General features: G+C 42.0%; 1 protein-coding gene and 1 long non-coding RNA gene across 2 annotated transcripts; one reads left to right on the top strand and one right to left on the bottom strand.

Annotated features, from left to right (window-relative positions):
* Positions 1–16,132: 16,132 nt before the first annotated feature.
* On the top strand, positions 16,133–22,940 carry LOC105180968 (VWFA and cache domain-containing protein 1). Its single transcript, XM_019840414.2, has 10 exons — positions 16,133–16,447; positions 16,850–18,129; positions 18,201–18,566; positions 18,646–18,837; positions 18,911–19,386; positions 19,468–19,669; positions 19,764–20,010; positions 20,091–20,757; positions 20,842–21,211; positions 21,292–22,940. Exons 2-10 carry the CDS (start codon positions 17,652–17,654, stop codon positions 21,822–21,824), a joined length of 3,531 nt encoding a protein of 1,176 aa, XP_019695973.1. The 5' UTR covers positions 16,133–16,447; positions 16,850–17,651; the 3' UTR covers positions 21,825–22,940.
* Positions 16,454–16,845, bottom strand: LOC112588629 (uncharacterized). The gene is made up of 3 exons (XR_003112967.1): positions 16,776–16,845; positions 16,567–16,589; positions 16,454–16,506 (listed from the first exon to the last, which is right to left on the bottom strand). It is a non-coding gene; the product is annotated as an uncharacterized LOC112588629 (long non-coding RNA).
* Positions 22,941–22,988: the final 48 nt, after the last annotated feature.

The raw sequence follows: 22,988 nt of genomic DNA, 5'->3' as shown, positions 1-22,988 counted from the left end.
TTAAAGCCCTTTCAAAACCCTACATTTTGGACTACATGACGACCCTCTACTCCCAATAGAAGCGGAGATATCGACGAATGAAGGCTGGATATCGACGGAGAAAGGTTAGAAAACTTTAACCTTCGATATCTCCTAAACGGTTAGAGATACAGGCTTCGGACAGGTACCAAATTAAAGCCCTTTCAAAACCCTACATTTTGGACTACAATGACGACCCTCTACTCCCAATAGAAGCGGAGATATCGACGGATGAAGGCTGGATATCGACGGAGAAAGGTTAGAAAACTTTAACCTTCGATATCTCCTAAACGGTTAGAGATACAGGCTTCGGACAGGTACCAAATTAAAGCCCTTTCAAAACCCTACATTTTGGACTACAATGACGACCCTCTACTCCCAATAGAAGCGGAGATATCGACGGATGAAGGCTGGATATCGACGGAGAAAGGTTAGAAAACTTTAACCTTCGATATCTCCTAAACGGTTAGAGATACAGGCTTCGGACAGGTACCAAATTAAAGCCCTTTCAAAACCCTACATTTTGGACTACATGGACGACCTCTACTCCCAATAGAAGCGGAGATATCGACGATGAAGGCTGGATATCGACGGAGAAAGGTTAGAAAACTTTAACCTTCGATATCTCCTAAACGGTTAGAGATACAGGCTTCGGACAGGTACCAAATTAAAGCCCTTTCAAAACCCTACATTTTGGACTACATGGACGACCCTCTACTCCCAATAGAAGCGGAGATATCGACGATGAAGGCTGGATATCGACGGAGAAAGGTTAGAAAACTTTAACCTTCGATATCTCCTAAACGGTTAGAGATACAGGCTTCGGACAGGTACCAAATTAAAGCCCTTTCAAAACCCTACATTTTGGACTACAATGACGACCCTCTACTCCCAATAGAAGCGGAGATATCGACGGAGAAAGGTTGGAAAACTTTAACCTTCGATATCTCCTAAACGGTTAGAGATACAGGCTTCGGACAGGTACCAAATTAAAGCCCTTTCAAAACCCTACATTTTGGACTACAATGACGACCCTCTACTCCCAATAGAAGCGGAGATATCGACGGATGAAGGCTGGATATCGACGGAGAAAGGTTAGAAAACTTTAACCTTCGATATCTCCTAAACGGTTAGAGATACAGGCTTCGGACAGGTACCAAATTAAAGCCCTTTCAAAACCCTACATTTTGGACTACATGGACGACCCTCTACTCCCAATAGAAGCGGAGATATCGACGGATGAAGGCTGGATATCGACGGAGAAAGGTTAGAAAACTTTAACCTTCGATATCTCCTAAACGGTTAGAGATACAGGCTTCGGACAGGTACCAAATTAAAGCCCTTTCAAAACCCTACATTTTGGACTACAATGACGACCCTCTACTCCCAATAGAAGCGGAGATATCGACGGATGAAGGCTGGATATCGACGGAGAAAGGTTAGAAAACTTTAACCTTCGATATCTCCTAAACGGTTAGAGATACAGGCTTCGGACAGGTACCAAATTAAAGCCCTTTCAAAACCCTACATTTTGGACTACATGGACGACCCTCTACTCCCAATAGAAGCGGAGATATCGACGGAGAAAGGTTGGAAAACTTTAACCTTCGATATCTCCTAAACGGTTAGAGATACAGGCTTCGGACAGGTACCAAATTAAAGCCCTTTCAAAACCCTACATTTTGGACTACAATGACGACCCTCTACTCCCAATAGAAGCGGAGATATCGACGGATGAAGGCTGGATATCGACGGAGAAAGGTTAGAAAACTTTAACCTTCGATATCTCCTAAACGGTTAGAGATACAGGCTTCGGACAGGTACCAAATTAAAGCCCTTTCAAAACCCTACATTTTGGACTACATGGACGACCCTCTACTCCCAATAGAAGCGGAGATATCGACGGATGAAGGCTGGATATCGACGGAGAAAGGTTAGAAAACTTTAACCTTCGATATCTCCTAAACGGTTAGAGATACAGGCTTCGGACAGGTACCAAATTAAAGCCCTTTCAAAACCCTACATTTTGGACTACATGACGACCCTCTACTCCCAATAGAAGCGGAGATATCGACGATGAAGGCTGGATATCGACGGAGAAAGGTTAGAAAACTTTAACCTTCGATATCTCCTAAACGGTTAGAGATACAGGCTTCGGACAGGTACCAAATTAAAGCCCTTTCAAAACCCTACATTTTGGACTACAATGACGACCCTCTACTCCCAATAGAAGCGGAGATATCGACGGATGAAGGCTGGATATCGACGGAGAAAGGTTAGAAAACTTTAACCTTCGATATCTCCTAAACGGTTAGAGATACAGGCTTCGGACAGGTACCAAATTAAAGCCCTTTCAAAACCCTACATTTTGGACTACAATGACGACCCTCTACTCCCAATAGAAGCGGAGATATCGACGGATGAAGGCTGGATATCGACGGAGAAAGGTTAGAAAACTTTAACCTTCGATATCTCCTAAACGGTTAGAGATACAGGCTTCGGACAGGTACCAAATTAAAGCCCTTTCAAAACCCTACATTTTGGACTACAATGACGACCCTCTACTCCCAATAGAAGCGGAGATATCGACGGATGAAGGCTGGATATCGACGGAGAAAGGTTAGAAAACTTTAACCTTCGATATCTCCTAAACGGTTAGAGATACAGGCTTCGGACAGGTACCAAATTAAAGCCCTTTCAAAACCCTACATTTTGGACTACAATGACGACCCTCTACTCCCAATAGAAGCGGAGATATCGACGGATGAAGGCTGGATATCGACGGAGAAAGGTTAGAAAACTTTAACCTTCGATATCTCCTAAACGGTTAGAGATACAGGCTTCGGACAGGTACCAAATTAAAGCCCTTTCAAAACCCTACATTTTGGACTACAATGACGACCCTCTACTCCCAATAGAAGCGGAGATATCGACGGATGAAGGCTGGATATCGACGGAGAAAGGTTAGAAAACTTTAACCTTCGATATCTCCTAAACGGTTAGAGATACAGGCTTCGGACAGGTACCAAATTAAAGCCCTTTCAAAACCCTACATTTTGGACTACAATGACGACCCTCTACTCCCAATAGAAGCGGAGATATCGACGATGAAGGCTGGATATCGACGGAGAAAGGTTAGAAAACTTTAACCTTCGATATCTCCTAAACGGTTAGAGATACAGGCTTCGGACAGGTACCAAATTAAAGCCCTTTCAAAACCCTACATTTTGGACTACAATGACGACCCTCTACTCCCAATAGAAGCGGAGATATCGACGGAGAAAGGTTAGAAAACTTTAACCTTCGATATCTCCTAAACGGTTAGAGATACAGGCTTCGGACAGGTACCAAATTAAAGCCCTTTCAAAACCCTACATTTTGGACTACATGACGACCCTCTACTCCCAATAGAAGCGGAGATATCGACGGATGAAGGCTGGATATCGACGGAGAAAGGTTAGAAAACTTTAACCTTCGATATCTCCTAAACGGTTAGAGATACAGGCTTCGGACAGGTACCAAATTAAAGCCCTTTCAAAACCCTACATTTTGGACTACAATGACGACCCTCTACTCCCAATAGAAGCGGAGATATCGACGGAGAAAAGGTTGGAAAACTTTAACCTTCGATATCTCCTAAACGGTTAGAGATACAGGCTTCGGACAGGTACCAAATTAAAGCCCTTTCAAAACCCTACATTTTGGACTACATGACGACCCTCTACTCCCAATAGAAGCGGAGATATCGACGGAGAAAGGTTAGAAAACTTTAACCTTCGATATCTCCTAAACGGTTAGAGATACAGGCTTCGGACAGGTACCAAATTAAAGCCCTTTCAAAACCCTACATTTTGGACTACAATGACGACCCTCTACTCCCAATAGAAGCGGAGATATCGACGGAGAAAGGTTAGAAAACTTTAACCTTCGATATCTCCTAAACGGTTAGAGATACAGGCTTCGGACAGGTACCAAATTAAAGCCCTTTCAAAACCCTACATTTTGGACTACAATGACGACCCTCTACTCCCAATAGAAGATATCGACGGAGAAAGGTTAGAAAACTTTAACCTTCGATATCTCCTAAACGGTTAGAGATACAGGCTTCGGACAGGTACCAAATTAAAGCCCTTTCAAAACCCTACATTTTGGACTACAATGACGACCCTCTACTCCCAATAGAAGCGGAGATATCGACGGATGAAGGCTGGATATCGACGGAGAAAGGTTAGAAAACTTTAACCTTCGATATCTCCTAAACGGTTAGAGATACAGGCTTCGGACAGGTACCAAATTAAAGCCCTTTCAAAACCCTACATTTTGGACTACAATGACGACCCTCTACTCCCAATAGAAGCGGAGATATCGACGGATGAAGGCTGGATATCGACGGAGAAAGGTTAGAAAACTTTAACCTTCGATATCTCCTAAACGGTTAGAGATACAGGCTTCGGACAGGTACCAAATTAAAGCCCTTTCAAAACCCTACATTTTGGACTACAATGACGACCCTCTACTCCCAATAGAAGCGGAGATATCAAGGCTGGATATCGACGGAGAAAGGTTAGAAAACTTTAACCTTCGATATCTCCTAAACGGTTAGAGATACAGGCTTCGGACAGGTACCAAATTAAAGCCCTTTCAAAACCCTACATTTTGGACTACAATGACGACCCTCTACTCCCAATAGAAGCGGAGATATCGACGGATGAAGGCTGGATATCGACGGAGAAAGGTTAGAAAACTTTAACCTTCGATATCTCCTAAACGGTTAGAGATACAGGCTTCGGACAGGTACCAAATTAAAGCCCTTTCAAAACCCTACATTTTGGACTACAATGACGACCCTCTACTCCCAATAGAAGCGGAGATATCGACGAATGAAGGCTGGATATCGACGGAGAAAGGTTAGAAAACTTTAACCTTCGATATCTCCTAAACGGTTAGAGATACAGGCTTCGGACAGGTACCAAATTAAAGCCCTTTCAAAACCCTACATTTTGGACTACAATGACGACCCTCTACTCCCAATAGAAGCGGAGATATCGACGGATGAAGGCTGGATATCGACGGAGAAAGGTTAGAAAACTTTAACCTTCGATATCTCCTAAACGGTTAGAGATACAGGCTTCGGACAGGTACCAAATTAAAGCCCTTTCAAAACCCTACATTTTTGGACTACATGGACGACCCTCTACTCCCAATAGAAGCGGAGATATCGACGAATGAAGGCTGGATATCGACGGAGAAAGGTTAGAAAACTTTAACCTTCGATATCTCCTAAACGGTTAGAGATACAGGCTTCGGAACAGGTACCAAATTAAAGCCCTTTCAAAACCCTACATTTTGGACTACAATGACGACCCTCTACTCCCAATAGAAGCGGAGATATCGACGAATGAAAGGCTGGATATCGACGGAGAAAGGTTAGAAAACTTTAACCTTCGATATCTCCTAAACGTTAGAAAAATGATACAGGCTTCGGACAGGTACCAAATTAAAGCCCTTTCAAAACCCTACATTTTGGACTACAATGACGACCCTCTACTCCCAATAGAAGCGGAGATATCGACGGATGAAGGCTGGATATCGACGGGAGAAAGGTTAGAAAACTTTAACCTTCGATATCTCCTAAACGGTTAGAGATACAGGCTTCGGACAGGTACCAAATTAAAAGCCCTTTCAAAACCCTACATTTTGGACTACATGGACGACCCTCTACTCCCAATAGAAGCGGAGATATCGACGGATGAAGGCTGGATATCGACGGAGAAAGGTTAGAAAACTTTAACCTTCGATATCTCCTAAACGGTTAGAGATACAGGCTTCGGACAGGTACCAAATTAAAGCCCTTTCAAAACCCTACATTTTGGACTACAATGACGACCCTCTACTCCCAATAGAAGCGGAGATATCGACGATGAAGGCTGGATATCGACGGAGAAAGGTTAGAAAACTTTAACCTTCGATATCTCCTAAACGGTTAGAGATACAGGCTTCGGACAGGTACCAAATTAAAGCCCTTTCAAAACCCTACATTTTGGACTACAATGACGACCCTCTACTCCCAATAGAAGCGGAGATATCGACGGATGAAGGCTGGATATCGACGGAGAAAGGTTAGAAAACTTTAACCTTCGATATCTCCTAAACGGTTAGAGATACAGGCTTCGGACAGGTACCAAATTAAAGCCCTTTCAAAACCCTACATTTTGGACTACAATGACGACCCTCTACTCCCAATAGAAGCGGAGATATCGACGGATGAAGGCTGGATATCGACGGAGAAAGGTTAGAAAACTTTAACCTTCGATATCTCCTAAACGGTTAGAGATACAGGCTTCGGACAGGTACCAAATTAAAGCCCTTTCAAAACCCTACATTTTGGACTACAATGACGACCCTCTACTCCCAATAGAAGCGGAGATATCGACGGATGAAGGCTGGATATCGACGGAGAAAGGTTAGAAAACTTTAACCTTCGATATCTCCTAAACGGTTAGAGATACAGGCTTCGGACAGGTACCAAATTAAAGCCCTTTCAAAACCCTACATTTTGGACTACAATGACGACCCTCTACTCCCAATAGAAGCGGAGATATCGACGGATGAAGGCTGGATATCGACGGAGAAAGGTTAGAAAACTTTAACCTTCGATATCTCCTAAACGGTTAGAGATACAGGCTTCGGACAGGTACCAAATTAAAGCCCTTTCAAAACCCTACATTTTGGACTACAATGACGACCCTCTACTCCCAATAGAAGCGGAGATATCGACGGATGAAGGCTGGATATCGACGGAGAAAGGTTAGAAAACTTTAACCTTCGATATCTCCTAAACGGTTAGAGATACAGGCTTCGGACAGGTACCAAATTAAAGCCCTTTCAAAACCCTACATTTTGGAACGACCCTCTACTCCCAATAGAAGCGGAGATATCGACGGATGAAGGCTGGATATCGACGGAGAAAGGTTAGAAAACTTTAACCTTCGATATCTCCTAAACGGTTAGAGATACAGGCTTCGGACAGGTACCAAATTAAAGCCCTTTCAAAACCCTACATTTTGGACTACATGGACGACCCTCTACTCCCAATAGAAGCGGAGATATCGACGAATGAAGGCTGGATATCGACGGAGAAAGGTTAGAAAACTTTAACCTTCGATATCTCCTAAACGGTTAGAGATACAGGCTTCGGACAGGTACCAAATTAAAGCCCTTTCAAAACCCTACATTTTGGACTACAATGGACGACCCTCTACTCCCAATAGAAGCGGAGATATCGACGGATGAAGGCTGGATATCGACGGAGAAAGGTTAGAAAACTTTAACCTTCGATATCTCCTAAACGGTTAGAGATACAGGCTTCGGACAGGTACCAAATTAAAGCCCTTTCAAAACCCTACATTTTGGACTACAATGACGACCCTCTACTCCCAATAGAAGCGGAGATATCGACGAATGAATGAAGGCTGGATATCGACGGAGAAAGGTTAGAAAACTTTAACCTTCGATATCTCCTAAACGGTTAGAGATACAGGCTTCGGACAGGTACCAAATTAAAGCCCTTTCAAAACCCTACATTTTGGACTACAATGACGACCCTCTACTCCCAATAGAAGCGGAGATATCGACGGATGAAGGCTGGATATCGACGGAGAAAGGTTAGAAAACTTTAACCTTCGATATCTCCTAAACGGTTAGAGATACAGGCTTCGGACAGGTACCAAATTAAAGCCCTTTCAAAACCCTACATTTTGGACTACAATGACGACCCTCTACTCCCAATAGAAGCGGAGATATCGACGGAATGAAGGCTGGATATCGACGAAAAATGGTTAGAAAACTTTAACCTTCGATATCTCCTAAACGGTTAGAGATACAGGCTTCGGACAGGTACCAAATTAAAGCCCTTTCAAAACCCTACATTTTGGACTACATGACGACCCTCTACTCCCAATAGAAGCGGAGATATCGACGAATGAAGGCTGGATATCGACGGAGAAAGGTTAGAAAACTTTAACCTTCGATATCTCCTAAACGGTTAGAGATACAGGCTTCGGACAGGTACCAAATTAAAGCCCTTTCAAAACCCTACATTTTGGACTACATGACGACCCTCTACTCCCAATAGAAGCGGAGATATCGACGGATGAAGCTGGATATCGACGGAGAAAGGTTAGAAAACTTTAACCTTCGATATCTCCTAAACGGTTAGAGATACAGGCTTCGGACAGGTACCAAATTAAAGCCCTTTCAAAACCCTACATTTTGGACTACAATGACGACCCTCTACTCCCAATAGAAGCGGAGATATCGACGGATGAAGGCTGGATATCGACGGAGAAAGGTTAGAAAACTTTAACCTTCGATATCTCCTAAACGGTTAGAGATACAGGCTTCGGACAGGTACCAAATTAAAGCCCTTTCAAAACCCTACATTTTGGACTACAATGACGACCCTCTACTCCCAATAGAAGCGGAGATATCGACGGATGAAGGCTGGATATCGACGGAGAAAGGTTAGAAAACTTTAACCTTCGATATCTCCTAAACGGTTAGAGATACAGGCTTCGGACAGGTACCAAATTAAAGCCCTTTCAAAACCCTACATTTTGGACTACAATGACGACCTGACGACCCTCTACTCCCAATAGAAGCGGAGATATCGACGATGAAGGCTGGATATCGACGGAGAAAGGTTAGAAAACTTTAACCTTCGATATCTCCTAAACGGTTAGAGATACAGGCTTCGGACAGGTACCAAATTAAAGCCCTTTCAAAACCCTACATTTTGGACTACAATGACGACCTCTACTCCCAATAGAAGCGGAGATATCGACGAATAAGGCTGATATCGACGGAGAAAGGTTAGAAAACTTTAACCTTCGATATCTCCTAAACGGTTAGAGATACAGGCTTCGGACAGGTACCAAATTAAAGCCCTTTCAAAACCCTACATTTTGGACTACATGACGCCCCTCTACTCCCAATAGAAGCGGAGATATCGACGGATGAAGGCTGGATATCGACGGAGAAAGGTTAGAAAACTTTAACCTTCGATATCTCCTAAACGGTTAGAGATACAGGCTTCGGACAGGTACCAAATTAAAGCCCTTTCAAAACCCTACATTTTGGACTACAATGACGACCCTCTACTCCCAATAGAAGCGGAGATATCGACGGATGAAGGCTGGATATCGACGGAGAAAGGTTAGAAAACTTTAACCTTCGATATCTCCTAAACGGTTAGAGATACAGGCTTCGGACAGGTACCAAATTAAAGCCCTTTCAAAACCCTACATTTTGGACACAATGGACGCCCCTCTACTCCCAATAGAAGCGGAGATATCGACGGATGAAGGCTGGATATCGACGGAGAAAGGTTAGAAAACTTTAACCTTCGATATCTCCTAAACGGTTAGAGATACAGGCTTCGGACAGGTACCAAATTAAAGCCCTTTCAAAACCCTACATTTTGGACTACAATGGACGACCCTCTACTCCCAATAGAAGCGGAGATATCGACGAATGAAGGCTGGATATCGACGGAGAAAGGTTAAAAACTTTAACCTTCGATATCTCCTAAACGGTTAGAGATACAGGCTTCGGACAGGTACCAAATTAAAGCCCTTTCAAAAACCCTACATTTTGGACTACAATGACGACCCTCTACTCCCAATAGAAGCGGAGATATCGACGGATGAAGGCTGGATATCGACGGAGAAAGGTTAGAAAACTTTAACCTTCGATATCTCCTAAACGGTTAGAGATACAGGCTTCGGACAGGTACCAAATTAAAGCCCTTTCAAAACCCTACATTTTGGACTACATGGACGACCCTCTACTCCCAATAGAAGCGGAGATATCGACGAATGAAGGCTGGATATCGACGGAGAAAGGTTAGAAAACTTTAACCTTCGATATCTCCTAAACGGTTAGAGATACAGGCTTCGGACAGGTACCAAATTAAAGCCCTTTCAAAACCCTACATTTTGGACTACAATGACGACCCTCTACTCCCAATAGAAGCGGAGATATCGACGGATGAAGGCTGGATATCGACGGAGAAAGGTTAGAAAACTTTAACCTTCGATATCTCCTAAACGGTTAGAGATACAGGCTTCGGACAGGTACCAAATTAAAGCCCTTTCAAAACCCTACATTTTGGACTACATGGACGACCCTCTACTCCCAATAGAAGCGGAGATATCGACGAATGAAGGCTGGATATCGACGGAAAAGGTTAGAAAACTTTAACCTTCGATATCTCCTAAACGGTTAGAGATACAGGCTTCGGACAGGTACCAAATTAAAGCCCTTTCAAAACCCTACATTTTGGACTACATGGACGACCCTCTACTCCCAATAGAAGCGGAGATATCGACGGATGAAGCTGGATATCGACGGAGAAAGGTTGGAAAACTTTAACCTTCGATATCTCCTAAACGGTTAGAGATACAGGCTTCGGACAGGTACCAAATTAAAGCCCTTTCAAAACCCTACATTTTGGACTACATGGACGACCCTCTACTCCCAATAGAAGCGGAGATATCGACGGAGAAGGGGTTGGGAAAAAAACTTTAACCTTCGATATCTCCTAAACGGTTAGAGATACAGGCTTCGGACAGGTACCAAATTAAAGCCCTTTCAAAACCCTACATTTTGGACTACATGGACGACCCTCTACTCCCAATAGAAGCGGAGATATCGACGAATGAAGGCTGGATATCGACGGAGAAAGGTTAGAAAACTTTAACCTTCGATATCTCCTAAACGGTTAGAGATACAGGCTTCGGACAGGTACCAAATTAAAGCCCTTTCAAAACCCTACATTTTGGACTACATGGACGACCCTCTACTCCCAATAGAAGCGGAGATATCGACGAATGAAGGCTGGATATCGACGGAAAAAGGTTAGAAAACTTTAACCTTCGATATCTCCTAAACGGTTAGAGATACAGGCTTCGGACAGGTACCAAATTAAAGCCCTTTCAAAACCCTACATTTTGGACTACATGGACGACCCCTACTCCCAATAGAAGCGGAGATATCGACGGAGAAAGGTTGGAAAACTTTAACCTTCGATATCTCCTAAACGGTTAGAGATACAGGCTTCGGACAGGTACCAAATTAAAGCCCTTTCAAAACCCTACATTTTGGACTACACGTACGACACTCTACTCCCAATAGAAGCGGAGATATCGACGAATGAAGGCTGGATATCGACGGAGAAATGTTAGAAAACTTAACCTTCGATATCTCCTAAACGGTTAGAGATACAGGCTTCGGACAGGTACCAAATTAAAGCCCTTTCAAAACCCTACATTTTGACTACAAGACGACCCTCTACTCCCAATAGAAGCGGAGATATCGACGGATGAAGGCTGGATATCGACGGAGAAAGGTTAGAAAACTTTAACCTTCGATATCTCCTAAACGGTTAGAGATACAGGCTTCGGACAGGTACCAAATTAAAGCCCTTTCAAAACCCTACATTTTGGACTACAATGACGACCCTCTACTCCCAATAGAAGCGGAGATATCGACGAATGAAGGCTGGATATCGACGGAAAAAGGTTAGAAAACTTTAACCTTCGATATCTCCTAAACGGTTAGAGATACAGGCTTCGGACAGGTACCAAATTAAAGCCCTTTCAAAACCCTACATTTGGACTACATGGACGACTCTCTACTCCCAGTAGAAGCGGAGATATCGACGGAGAAAGGTTGGAAAACTTTAACCTTCGATATCTCCTAAACGGTTAGAGATACAGGCTTCGGACAGGTACCAAATTAAAGCCCTTTCAAAACCCTACATTTTGGACTACAATGACGACCCTCTACTCCCAATAGAAGCGGAGATATCGACGGACAAAGGCTGGATATCGACGGAGAAAGGTTAGAAAACTTTAACCTTCGATATCTCCTAAACGGTTAGAGATACAGGCTTCGGACAGGTACCAAATTAAAGCCCTTTCAAAACCCTACATTTTGGACTACAATGACGACCCTCTACTCCCAATAGAAGCGGAGATATCGACGGATGAAGGCTGGATATCGACGGAGAAAGGTTAGAAAACTTTAACTTTCGATATCTCCTAAACGGTTATAGATACAGGCTTCGGACAGGTACCAAATTAAAGCCCTTTCAAAACCCTACATTTTGGACTACATGGACGACCCTCTACTCCCAATAGAAGCGGAGATATCGACGAATGAAGGCTGGATATCGACGGAGAAAGGTTAGAAAACTTTAACCTTCGATATCTCCTAAACGGTTAGAGATACAGGCTTCGGACAGGTACCAAATTAAAGCCCTTTCAAAACCCTACATTTTGGACTACAATGACGACCCTCTACTCCCAATAGAAGCGGAGATATCGACGGATGAAGGCTGGATATCGACGGAGAAAGGTTAGAAAACTTTAACCTTCGATATCTCCTAAACGGTTAGAGATACAGGCTTCGGACAGGTACCAAATTAAAGCCCTTTCAAAACCCTACATTTTGGACTACATGGACGACCCTCTACTCCCAATAGAAGCGGAGATATCGACGAATGAAGGCTGGATATCGACGGAAAAGGTTAGAAAACTTTAACCTTCGATATCTCCTAAACGGTTAGAGATACAGGCTTCGGACAGGTACCAAATTAAAGCCCTTTCAAAACCCTACATTTTGGACTACGTGGACGACTCTCTACTCCCAGTAGAAGCGGAGATATCGACGGATGAAGACTGGATATCGACGGAGAAAGGTTGGAAATCTTTAACCTTCGATATCTCCTAAACGGTTAGAGATACAGGCTTCGGACAGGTACCAAATTAAAGCCCTTTCAAAACCCTACATTTTGGACTACATGGACGACTCTCTACTCCCAGTAGAAGCGGAGATATCGACGGAGAAAGGTTGGAAAACTTTAACCTTCGATATCTCCTAAACGGTTAGAGATACAGGCCTGGCTCTGGTACCAAATTAAAATCCTTTCAAAACCCTACATTTTGCCGTAAATGGCGACTCTCTACTCCCAGTAGAAGCGGAGATATCACCGGAGAAAGGTTGGAATACTTTAATCTTCGATATCTCCTAAACGGTTAGAGATACAGGCCTGGCTCTGGTACCAAATTAAAGTTCTCTCAAAACCCTACATTTTCGACTACATGGACGACTCTCTACTCCCAGTAGAAGCGGAGATATCGACGGAGGAAGGCTGGATATCGACGGAGAATGGCTGGAAAACTTTAACCTTCGATATCTCCTAAACGGTTAGATATACAGGCCCGGCTCTGGTACCAAATTAAAGTCCTTTCAAAACCCTACATTTTGCCGTAAATGGCTACTCTCTACTCCCAGTAGAAGCGGAGATATCAACGGAGAAAGGTTGGAAAACTTTAATCTTCGATATCTCCTAAACGGTTAGAGATACAGGCCTGGCTCTGGTACCAAATTAATGTCCTCTCAAAACCCTACATTTTCGACTACATGGACGACTCTGTACTCCCAGTAGAAGCGGAGATATCGACGGAGGAAGTCTGGATATCGACGGAGAATGGCTGGAAAACTTTAACCTTCGATATCTCCTAAACGGTTAGATATACTGGCGTGGCTCTGGTACCAAATTAAAGTCCTTTCAAAACCCTACATTTTGCCGAAAATGGCGACTCTCTACTCCCAGTAGAAGCGGAGATATCAACGGAGAAAGGTTGGAATACTTTAATCTTCGATATCTCCTAAACGGTTAGAGATACAGGCCTGGCTCTGGTACCAAATTAAAGTCCTCTCAAAACCCTACATTTTCGACTACATGGACGACTCTGTACTCCCAGTAGAAGCGGAGATACCGACGGAGGAATGCTGGATATCGACGGAGAATGGCTGTAAAACTTTAACCTTCGATATCTCCTAAACGGTTAGATATACAGGCCTGGCTCTTGTACCAAATTAAAGTCCTTTCAAAACCCTACATTTTGCCGTAAATGGGGACTCTCTACTCCCAGTAGAAGCGGAGATATCAACGGAGAAATGTTGGAAACTTTAATCTTCGATATCTCCTAAACGGTTAGAGATACAGGCCTGGCTCTGGTACCAAATTAAAGTCCTCTCAAAACCCTACATTTTCGACTACATGGACGACTCTCTACTTCCAGTAGAAGCGGAGATATCGACGGAGGAAGGCTGGATATCGACGGAGAATAGCTGGAAAACTTTAACCTTCGATATCTCCTAAACGGTTAGAGATACAGGCCTGGCTCTGGTACCAAATTAAAGTCCTTTCAAAACCCTACATTTTGCCGTAAATGGCGACTCTCTACTCCCAGTAGAAGCGGAGATATCACCGGAGAAAGGTTGGAATACTTTAATCTTCGATATCTCCTAAACGGTTAGAGATACAGGCCTGGCTCTGGTACCAAATTAAAGTCCTCTCAAAACCCTACATTTTCGACTACACGAACGACTCTCTACTCCGAGTAGAAGCGGAGATATCGACGGAGGAAGGCTGGATATCGACGGAGAATGGCTGGAAAACTTTAACCTTCGATATCTCCTAAACGGTTAGATATACTGGCGTGGCTCTGGTACCAAATTAAAGTCCTTTCAAAACCCTACATTTTGCCGAAAATGGCGACTCTCTACTCCCAGTAGAAGCGGAGATATCAACGGAGAAAGGTTGGAATACTTTAATCTTCGATATCTCCTAAACGCTTAGAGATACAGGCCTGGCTCTGGTACCAAATTAAAGTCCTCTCAAAACCCTACATTTTCGACTACATTGACGACTCTCTACGTCCAGTAGAAGCGGAGATATCAACGGAGAAAAATTGGAAATCTTTAACCTTCGATATCTCCTAAACGGCTAGAGAGACAGGCCTGTCTCTGGCACCAAAATAAAGTCCTCTCAAACCCCTACATTTTCCCATAAATGACGACTCTCTACTACCAGTAGAAACGGAGATATCAACGGAGAAAGGTGGGAAAACTTTAACCTTCGATATCTCCTAAACGGCTAGAGATATAGGCCTGTTTCTGACACCAAAATAAAGTCCAAAATAAAGAGTTTAGTCGGAATCGATTGCTATTGATCATCTCGTTGGATTCACGCCTAGAGTGAAACGTCAGTCTCGGCCGTGTGTCGGGAAGCACAATCTCGGCAACGTTGCGAATCAGAGCGAGATGGAGCGAACACATTCCCTCTCTTTCTCTGTTTCGCTTAGCTCGTCAAAACAAGTCGAGCATAGGGAGGGACCTCAGACGGATAGATGGGAGCAGTTTCTCTGTGTGTGTGTGCCGACTACATTCTTACATAGAAACGTACGGCAATTGAAAATGTTTAAACATATACCCTGAGATTCTATCTGTTGCGTATGACACGTGTGTGTGTGTGTGTGTGTGTGTGTGTGAGTGCGTTTATGCACACGTATGTCACGCACACTTTCAATGCAACACATGCACACGGATACAACTGCGCTAAAAACGCCTGCCGGAGTATAAATAAATACTAACGTAACGCTGAAATATTTTGGAAAAATAATTTTGGGTACACACAAAATATTATTATCATATATTTATATATCGATATAAATCGTATATAATCTTCATGATATTAATCATATGCAATCTCGATTCTTATTTTTTTTGTGCATGTTAACATGTTAATTCATGTTACAAATGAATAACAATGCGCGAGACCATGCTTGTCAAGTACGCTATTATGGTTGTAGCACGGACATAAACCGCCTGAAAGTGGATGTAGCACGGACAGCCACCAGATGCAGGTTTTACCGTCGAGACCTAAAAGTGGATGTAGCATCGTAGTTCCCCTCTCAAAATGGATGCAGATAGCGCCCATTCCCAGTGCGAAAAATCGGTGTCGCCGAAAACGCCGTGTTGGCCGCTCTCAGCTTCCTCTCTGTAGAGAGTTAGGAGCCCCTGCGCACAACACAACTCGTAACCTGCGTCATAACTAAGTACGGAGGCAACTGAGAACAGCGCCACAAGCGGGATACTCCGGAAACTGAGTCGACCAATCGCGGTGATTCATTTCTTTCTGCAGTGGAACTATTTATCTGCACAAAGTGTATGAGGTGCGGATGAAAGCAGTCGATGGTCACAGATGTCTATACTATACTAGATTGCTAACTTCGATCTTTGACCTATACAAGAGCTGTGTCCCGCCTATTTTCCGGTTCGGCCATGAAAACCGCCAAAACATGGTGGCGGTGTGTGTTTTTAGTGCGTACGTGAGTATCCGATGCGTGTGTAGTAGTGCTGTACTGTAAGTATGTGATACCTGATGTGTCTACACTGATGTGTCGTATCTACTGCTATTTAATTAGTAAAACTGCAAATATATAAACGAGATAATGCCAAGTACATGTTGCATTGTTAATTATAATAATACGAATAAAAAAGGATATCACTTATTTAAGTAAGTAGAATACATTTATATATAATAAATGTTCGAGGTTTGTAATATGTGAGGGTTATCTTGCAATTAAACATTGTTAATATTATTAATATTATTAATATTAGAATGTATTCACTTACAAAAACAACGAAAGATAGAAATCCTGCAAGTAACAGACACAAATTTACAAAATTAATATTATTTAATAATACATAAGTTGCATTTTATTCTTTATATGTATGTAAAAAATATTAATACAAATACTTTGACATATTTTGAACTGTATATATTCAATTTAATTTTAACCTTTACCAAACACTTAGATTAGCAACACCTTATTAATACACACATCTTTAAATGATATTCTTTCTTGTTCGTATTTTTGAAATTTACAATACTTATTCGGCATTATCTCGTTTGTAGATTTGCAGTTTTACTAACATAAATAGTAGTAGACACATCAGGTGTCACATACGCACTACCACGCACTACTACATACGCATCGGGTATTCACATACACACTACAAATACACACCGCCGCCATGCTTGGCGGTCTTCATGGCCGAACCGGAAAATGGGCGGGACCCAGCTCTTTTGAGAAGTTAGCAATCTAGTATAGTATAGACATCTGTGTCGATGGTAGATCGATTTTATTCGGAGCTACACGCAGTGTAATAAGACAGTGGTCACGTTCAGCGAAAAAAACTGCTCAGCTACCGTTCCGTAGTAAACGTCTCTGATTGGTACGTCTGTTCGGACCTGCCAAAGATTTAAAAGTATTCTCCAATCATGAACATTTATTGCTGAGTGGTGAACAGTTATAGCGGAGTAATTTTCTCCTCTGAACATGACCAGTAATGGTACAATCTGATGCAATAACCGGATCGCTTCATTGCACTCTATTATACCCGACTGTACTGTAAATAAAAGGTGGCGTTCTATGAGCAATGATTAATTCAAACTGCGATTATACACGTGCCTCGTATATATATATTTCGTGTCCCACCATTATACAAAAATTCAACAAGTTTTGGCGTGCAGTCCTCCTGACAAACAAACTTTAGTGCATTGTGAAGCAACGAAATCGTATGACGTTTGAACAGCTTATAAATGTGCGTCGGTCGTCGGTATGAGTCGTTATCATCGTGATATTACGGCGAATTTGTGAAGTTGACGACGAAAAGAATAGTATTCGGCGGCGAGGTAGCATCGTGACATCGCCGGAATGGCAGTAAACAAGATCCCGCGTTTGATCCTGAGGCTGTTGATACTGATGAGCCTGTACGTGGCCGCTCATGACAGTGTCAATGCCACCGTCAAGTGTCAATTTGAGAGGCCCATGCGGAAACAGGTGCCAGCAGAGCCGTTAAACGGCATGTGTCTACGAGACATCGCTGTACACGTATCCAAAATGCTGCGGTCCGTCATCGTCGCCGAGGAGCTCGGTGTGCATTCTTTCCAGGAGATGATAGATAAGATGGAGTTCACGCAAATATCCGGCAACTTGATCGTGAAACTGAACTCGTTGGTGGATAAATTCAACAATAAACTCAGGGCATACATCGATGTTCTCAAGCAGAGTTACAACACGATACATCCTGTCCTGTGTAAGACACAGGATTATTCCGTTTATTCTAGTCAAATGGTTGGTCTAAATATTATGCAGGATAAAGTTTCAGATGTGTGCACTCGAATTGTAGCAGGTATTTCTTATTGTCAGATATAAGCAATATAATTGTAATATCTTGCATGTATAGTCTAATTATGATTGCAGTACTCACAACAAGCACAAGGTTTCAAGAATGGAAAAATTTGCATATTCTGCCAGTAAGCCAACCAGGTACAATATGTGGGCCACCCACATTGGCACATAATATTGGCCCTCTTGTGTTATCTCAATATTGTAGCGAAAAGAATGTCATCCTGCTTCTGGAACATGGCACATTTATGTCAGAAACTGATTTTGCCTTGACTCAAATGGCAGCCAAAACTATTATAGATATGTTGTCCGAGACTGATAATGTGGCAGTTGTAGGTCTTGCCAGTACTATTCCCTTATATTGCAAAGATGGCTTATTGAAAGCAACAGATATAAATAAGTTTCAGCTAGCCCGTTATATTGATAGTTTAACCAGAACAGGTAATCCATATTGTGTTTGTAATATTTACAAAAAAAGAAAAATATATATATATATATATTGGTCCTAATGTTTCTTTAGATATTAATCAAACAATAAAAATGGAGCTTGTGTGGAAAATACTTGAGAGAAAATTAACACAAAATCTAAAACATGAAGTGGTTATTATATACTTAACTAACAGGTTGAGGGATCCATTGAATATACAAGCAGTTCCTGATGCTATTTCAGAAATATTTAAATTTTACTTCAAGACAATACTTATTCTTCCAGGTAAATTGAATGTACTAATTGGTTTTTTCATAATCATAAGAGAAGCATTTTTTAAATTAGATTTTATTTTTAGAACAACAATCACATCTTGGTATTAAAGAATCCCTAAGCAATGACAGTGTCATAGTTCTCCCAACACAAAATATCCTTGGATATGAAATAGGAAAGCTATTTTCTTGCTTGCAATGTCCTGATCAGCGCAAGAAAGATTATCACATATCAGACCCATATTTTGAGCCATATAGCAAGACGATGATACTGTCTATTGGACAGATCACGAATGTGGCATTGCTGTCTTTAGACGTGAAATTGCGCGACCTTCTCGATGACATAACATATTTTAATGCTGGTCCTGATATACATGCTATACTCTTCGACAGCAAAGGTGTAGTTTGGATGCATAAAAATTTCCCCAGGACCGAGACGGTAATCGAGCAACAGCTTAAAGTGCATTTACAAGATATTGAAAATATAGATAGTACACTAGTGGAGAAAATGATAGACGAGACCGAAGGTGTCTTAAGTGCGAAAACGAAGTTGGGCGAGCAGGTAAGTCAACAAATGAAATGATTCAGCAATAAAAATTCAATTTAATAAAAAGGGAAAATTATATTATAATTTATGGTACAGAGGCAGTACAGATGGAAGCATTTAATTTATGAAGATTTAATAATATGCTTAGTATCGACGACTGAAGAAGCAGTATTGCCCGTTGCAAAAACTGTACCTTCGCTACCAATGGACATATTACATCATCGTCTCGATCTGATGCTTCAAACTATCGTTAACAAAGACACACTCTGCGTCTATAGAAACAGAATTATCACTTATTGTAAGAAAATTAACATTTTCGTTTAATTATATATATAATAGGTTGCCGTTTACAGACATCGAGAAAGATTTTTTTTTTCCTTTTTTCTTTTTAGCAACGGGGGTAGTTTATCTCTCACCATGGTGTTTTCAGTCTCCAATGGAGCAATTGAAATTGTTGGAAACTGGTTCAGCTGTGACTGTACAAAGTTACATGGCGTACATAAAAGATCTCACAGGTCTCTTGGCCAATCCTGGTTTGCATCCGTCCGTGAAGCCGGATGTAGCGACCTTAGCGCAAGTTTTAGAACATTTCAAAAAGCAACATACCGAAAGTTTAATAAATAAATTTATAGTACGAAGGTGAATAATTTCGTTGCATGATCACACTAATAATAGCTCAGGATTGTATCTGCATGTGCTCATTCTATTTATTATTTCAGATATGTTGTCAGTACAGTCAGTGGCGTGTTGGAAATATTTCCGGGATTAGTATTGGATTCTGGTTTTGACCCCAAAAGACGGATGTGGTACGGAAAAGCGCTGGAGCATCCCGACAAAGTAGTCTTGACTCCACCTTATTTAGACGCGGGTGGATCAGGTTACGTGATCACTCTCAGTCAAACTGTTAAGGTCTCTCTAGCGAAAAATGCAAATGCCGATTACGTCATCGCTATCCTAGCCATGGACGTTTCCATGGGCTACATCGCGAGACAGCTGTCGAATATGTTTTCGTTCTGTAATTATGCGACTGTGAAGTGCTTCCTGATGGATGATAAAGGTTACTTGGTGTCTCACCCTTCGCTGTTGGAGGCGACAGGCAAGATAGAACAGCAACATTTGACGCACAAGGAACTGTTGATCGCTAACGACATCTTGAATCATGGATTGTTCGTGAAAAAGAAATCGTGCGCTAATCACTTAGACGGCACGGTGCAACGATATTATCAGTTCAATACGTCGCTCGACGAAGTGCTCACCAATATGGCACATGGCGAGCACTGTGTCAAATATCAAGTAGCCGCTATACCAGGCACCAACCTGTTTATTGGAGTTGTCAATATGACAACACAGTGCAGTCAGCTTAGAGCTTTCTGTCCTTGTAGCACGGTAAGCTCGTGGTTTATCGCATTTTGTTTCTGTTCTTACATTTCTTCATAAAATTAATGTATTTTTTTTCATTAAACATCACAGATGGATCATTCGTGTCTAAACTGTAAGAGCATGGAACAAACTGGTTGCGAATGCCCCTGCGAGTGTTCGCTGTACACTTCTAGCTGCACACAACAGAATACGGACAATCTAAGTTCCTGCCAGCCTTTATACGAGCAAGGTTCGAGTCTACAGACTCCGTGGATACAGCCAGTAAATATAAAATCATGCCCGTCCGTTGATTGCAAGTCGTACACCACGGAAAAAGACTGTCTGGGCATCGTGGATTGTCAATGGTGTCATATCGACTCTGACGGCGAGACTATTTTGCAACATCCATTTTGCTCCGACATGTCCGTATGTTTCAAGGGAATATTCGGGTCTTTGATACCCTACACTGATGGCACTTATAGTGAGTTCGTCTTTCCTTCTTCCCATTATACTCGTTCGTTTCCTAATAGCCATAGTCTTATAACGAAACTACTTTTCTAGATTCACAATCGGCGGACGAGATCGAGACACGAGAATGGCCATCAGTCGGGCCGGTGGCTGGTGGAATCCTCGCGTTGGTTCTCATTCTAGGTGTCATCCTCTTCTGCTACAGGCTGCGATCGGTACACTCGAGCCTGGAGCATCAATGCTTACACCTACATACCTCACCCGATACGTTGCGCATGACGCACATCGAGGGCGATCCAGAGCCCACGGAATTGGACCAGGTGAAGAACAACTTGGACTGCCTCGCGAGGGACAATATCGCGCCGGTATCACCGTACAGGGTCTCCACCAATTACAGAAGACCGCCCGGCGGAGATAGCGATCACGGTTACAGCACGATGACACCACACGACGATTCCGAGCAGCAGACATTCGTGGAACCTCTGCTGGTGGTCGGCAACAATGTAGAGCCAGACTTAAACAGGCAGTCTACCGGAGTGCCTTCTCCTATGACGTACTTAGGTTCGCCTCACCACGTTTTAGCGCCTGTCACCGTCCACCGTAATATGGAGACAAATTATTGCTAGCGAAACTGCCATTTACTTGAAGAATTAAGTAAGACACTTGCACAGCGTCGTTTTCGATGCGTTGTTCAATCTTAGCATTTCGACTCCTGCCTGTTGAAGTTGCATTATTTTTATTGCAATCTTAAAGTTAAGGTAATATAATACGCATGTTTTAACATTAGAACGATTGATCGAGATAATTTCGATTGCCAAGTTTCTTCACGATCACATATTTATTTACTTTTTTCTTATATTGCAAACTAAGATGTTTACAAACATCAAGTGGCTCTTATTATTTGATGGTAAATGTCCCGGGCGAGTTCCAAATGCAAAAGTATATTGTTTATTATGGATGGGACCATATTATCTCGCTCTAAATCGCCCAAAATCGATCGTTTTAATGTTAATGACATGTAGAAATTTATTACTTACAATCTTTAATATGTAGAAGATATGAATAACGTTACGTATTACTTCATTGTAAGAGTAGTTTTTATTATCGGTAAGCGACGATAAGCACAGATCTTTCCATTATTGACGAGCTTAAGAGAGTATTTGTAACTTTTGTTACCTAACTGAACTTTTGTAAACTGTACCTAACTGAAGCCTTCCACAAGTGCTACTAACAGTTTACGGGTTGTGAGGATTTCACGAAACTATATAGGTAGCTACGTTGAACAAGGGACTTAATATAAAGTACGATAGTACTTTAGTACTACAGTAGATAATTACACTACAGTAGGGTGAATTATCTACGCAGTTTTAATTGCTAACGTACGACTTGAAATTGTGTAAAAACATGCTATTTTACTATAAGTAAATATTGCAGCTTGCCAAGTAGTATTTTATAACGTGACGAGAAGTTAGCGAGATAGTAACGATATATTCAAATAGGTGCTATATACAATCGTAGTAATGTAAGTTGAGAGATTTAAATAAGATCGTATCGTTATTATTGTTGATTATAGAAAAATGACGTTAACGAGAAATATTAGCGCTATTGGTAGCGACTTTTTATTTTGTTAGAGAATGAGTAAACTTTAGCTCACTGTCCGAAATACTGCCATCATATATCGCTATTGAGTCACATATAATTCAGCCTATAATAGTAATAATAGTAAGAAACAAAAGCGGAGATTTATTTTTTCTAAGTTTTTTTTCTTCTTTTTCTTTTTTGTTTATAAT

This window comes from Harpegnathos saltator, unplaced genomic scaffold (genome assembly GCF_003227715.2).
Source record: "Harpegnathos saltator strain DR-91 unplaced genomic scaffold, Hsal_v8.6 scaffold255, whole genome shotgun sequence".
NCBI classification, from domain to species: domain Eukaryota; kingdom Metazoa; phylum Arthropoda; class Insecta; order Hymenoptera; family Formicidae; genus Harpegnathos; species Harpegnathos saltator.
This window is presented reverse-complemented; position numbering and strand designations above follow the sequence as displayed.

Bases quoted from the DNA above. Each gene is read 5' to 3' on its own strand.
- LOC105180968 (XM_019840414.2), top strand. From the start codon at position 17,652: ATGGCAGTAAACAAGATCCCGCGTTTGATCCTGAGGCTGTTGATACTG. The intron at 18,838-18,910 runs GTAAATTGAATG...TTTTATTTTTAG, and splicing joins GACAATACTTATTCTTCCAG to AACAACAATCACATCTTGGT. The intron at 19,387-19,467 runs GTAAGTCAACAA...TTTATGGTACAG, and splicing joins AAACGAAGTTGGGCGAGCAG to AGGCAGTACAGATGGAAGCA.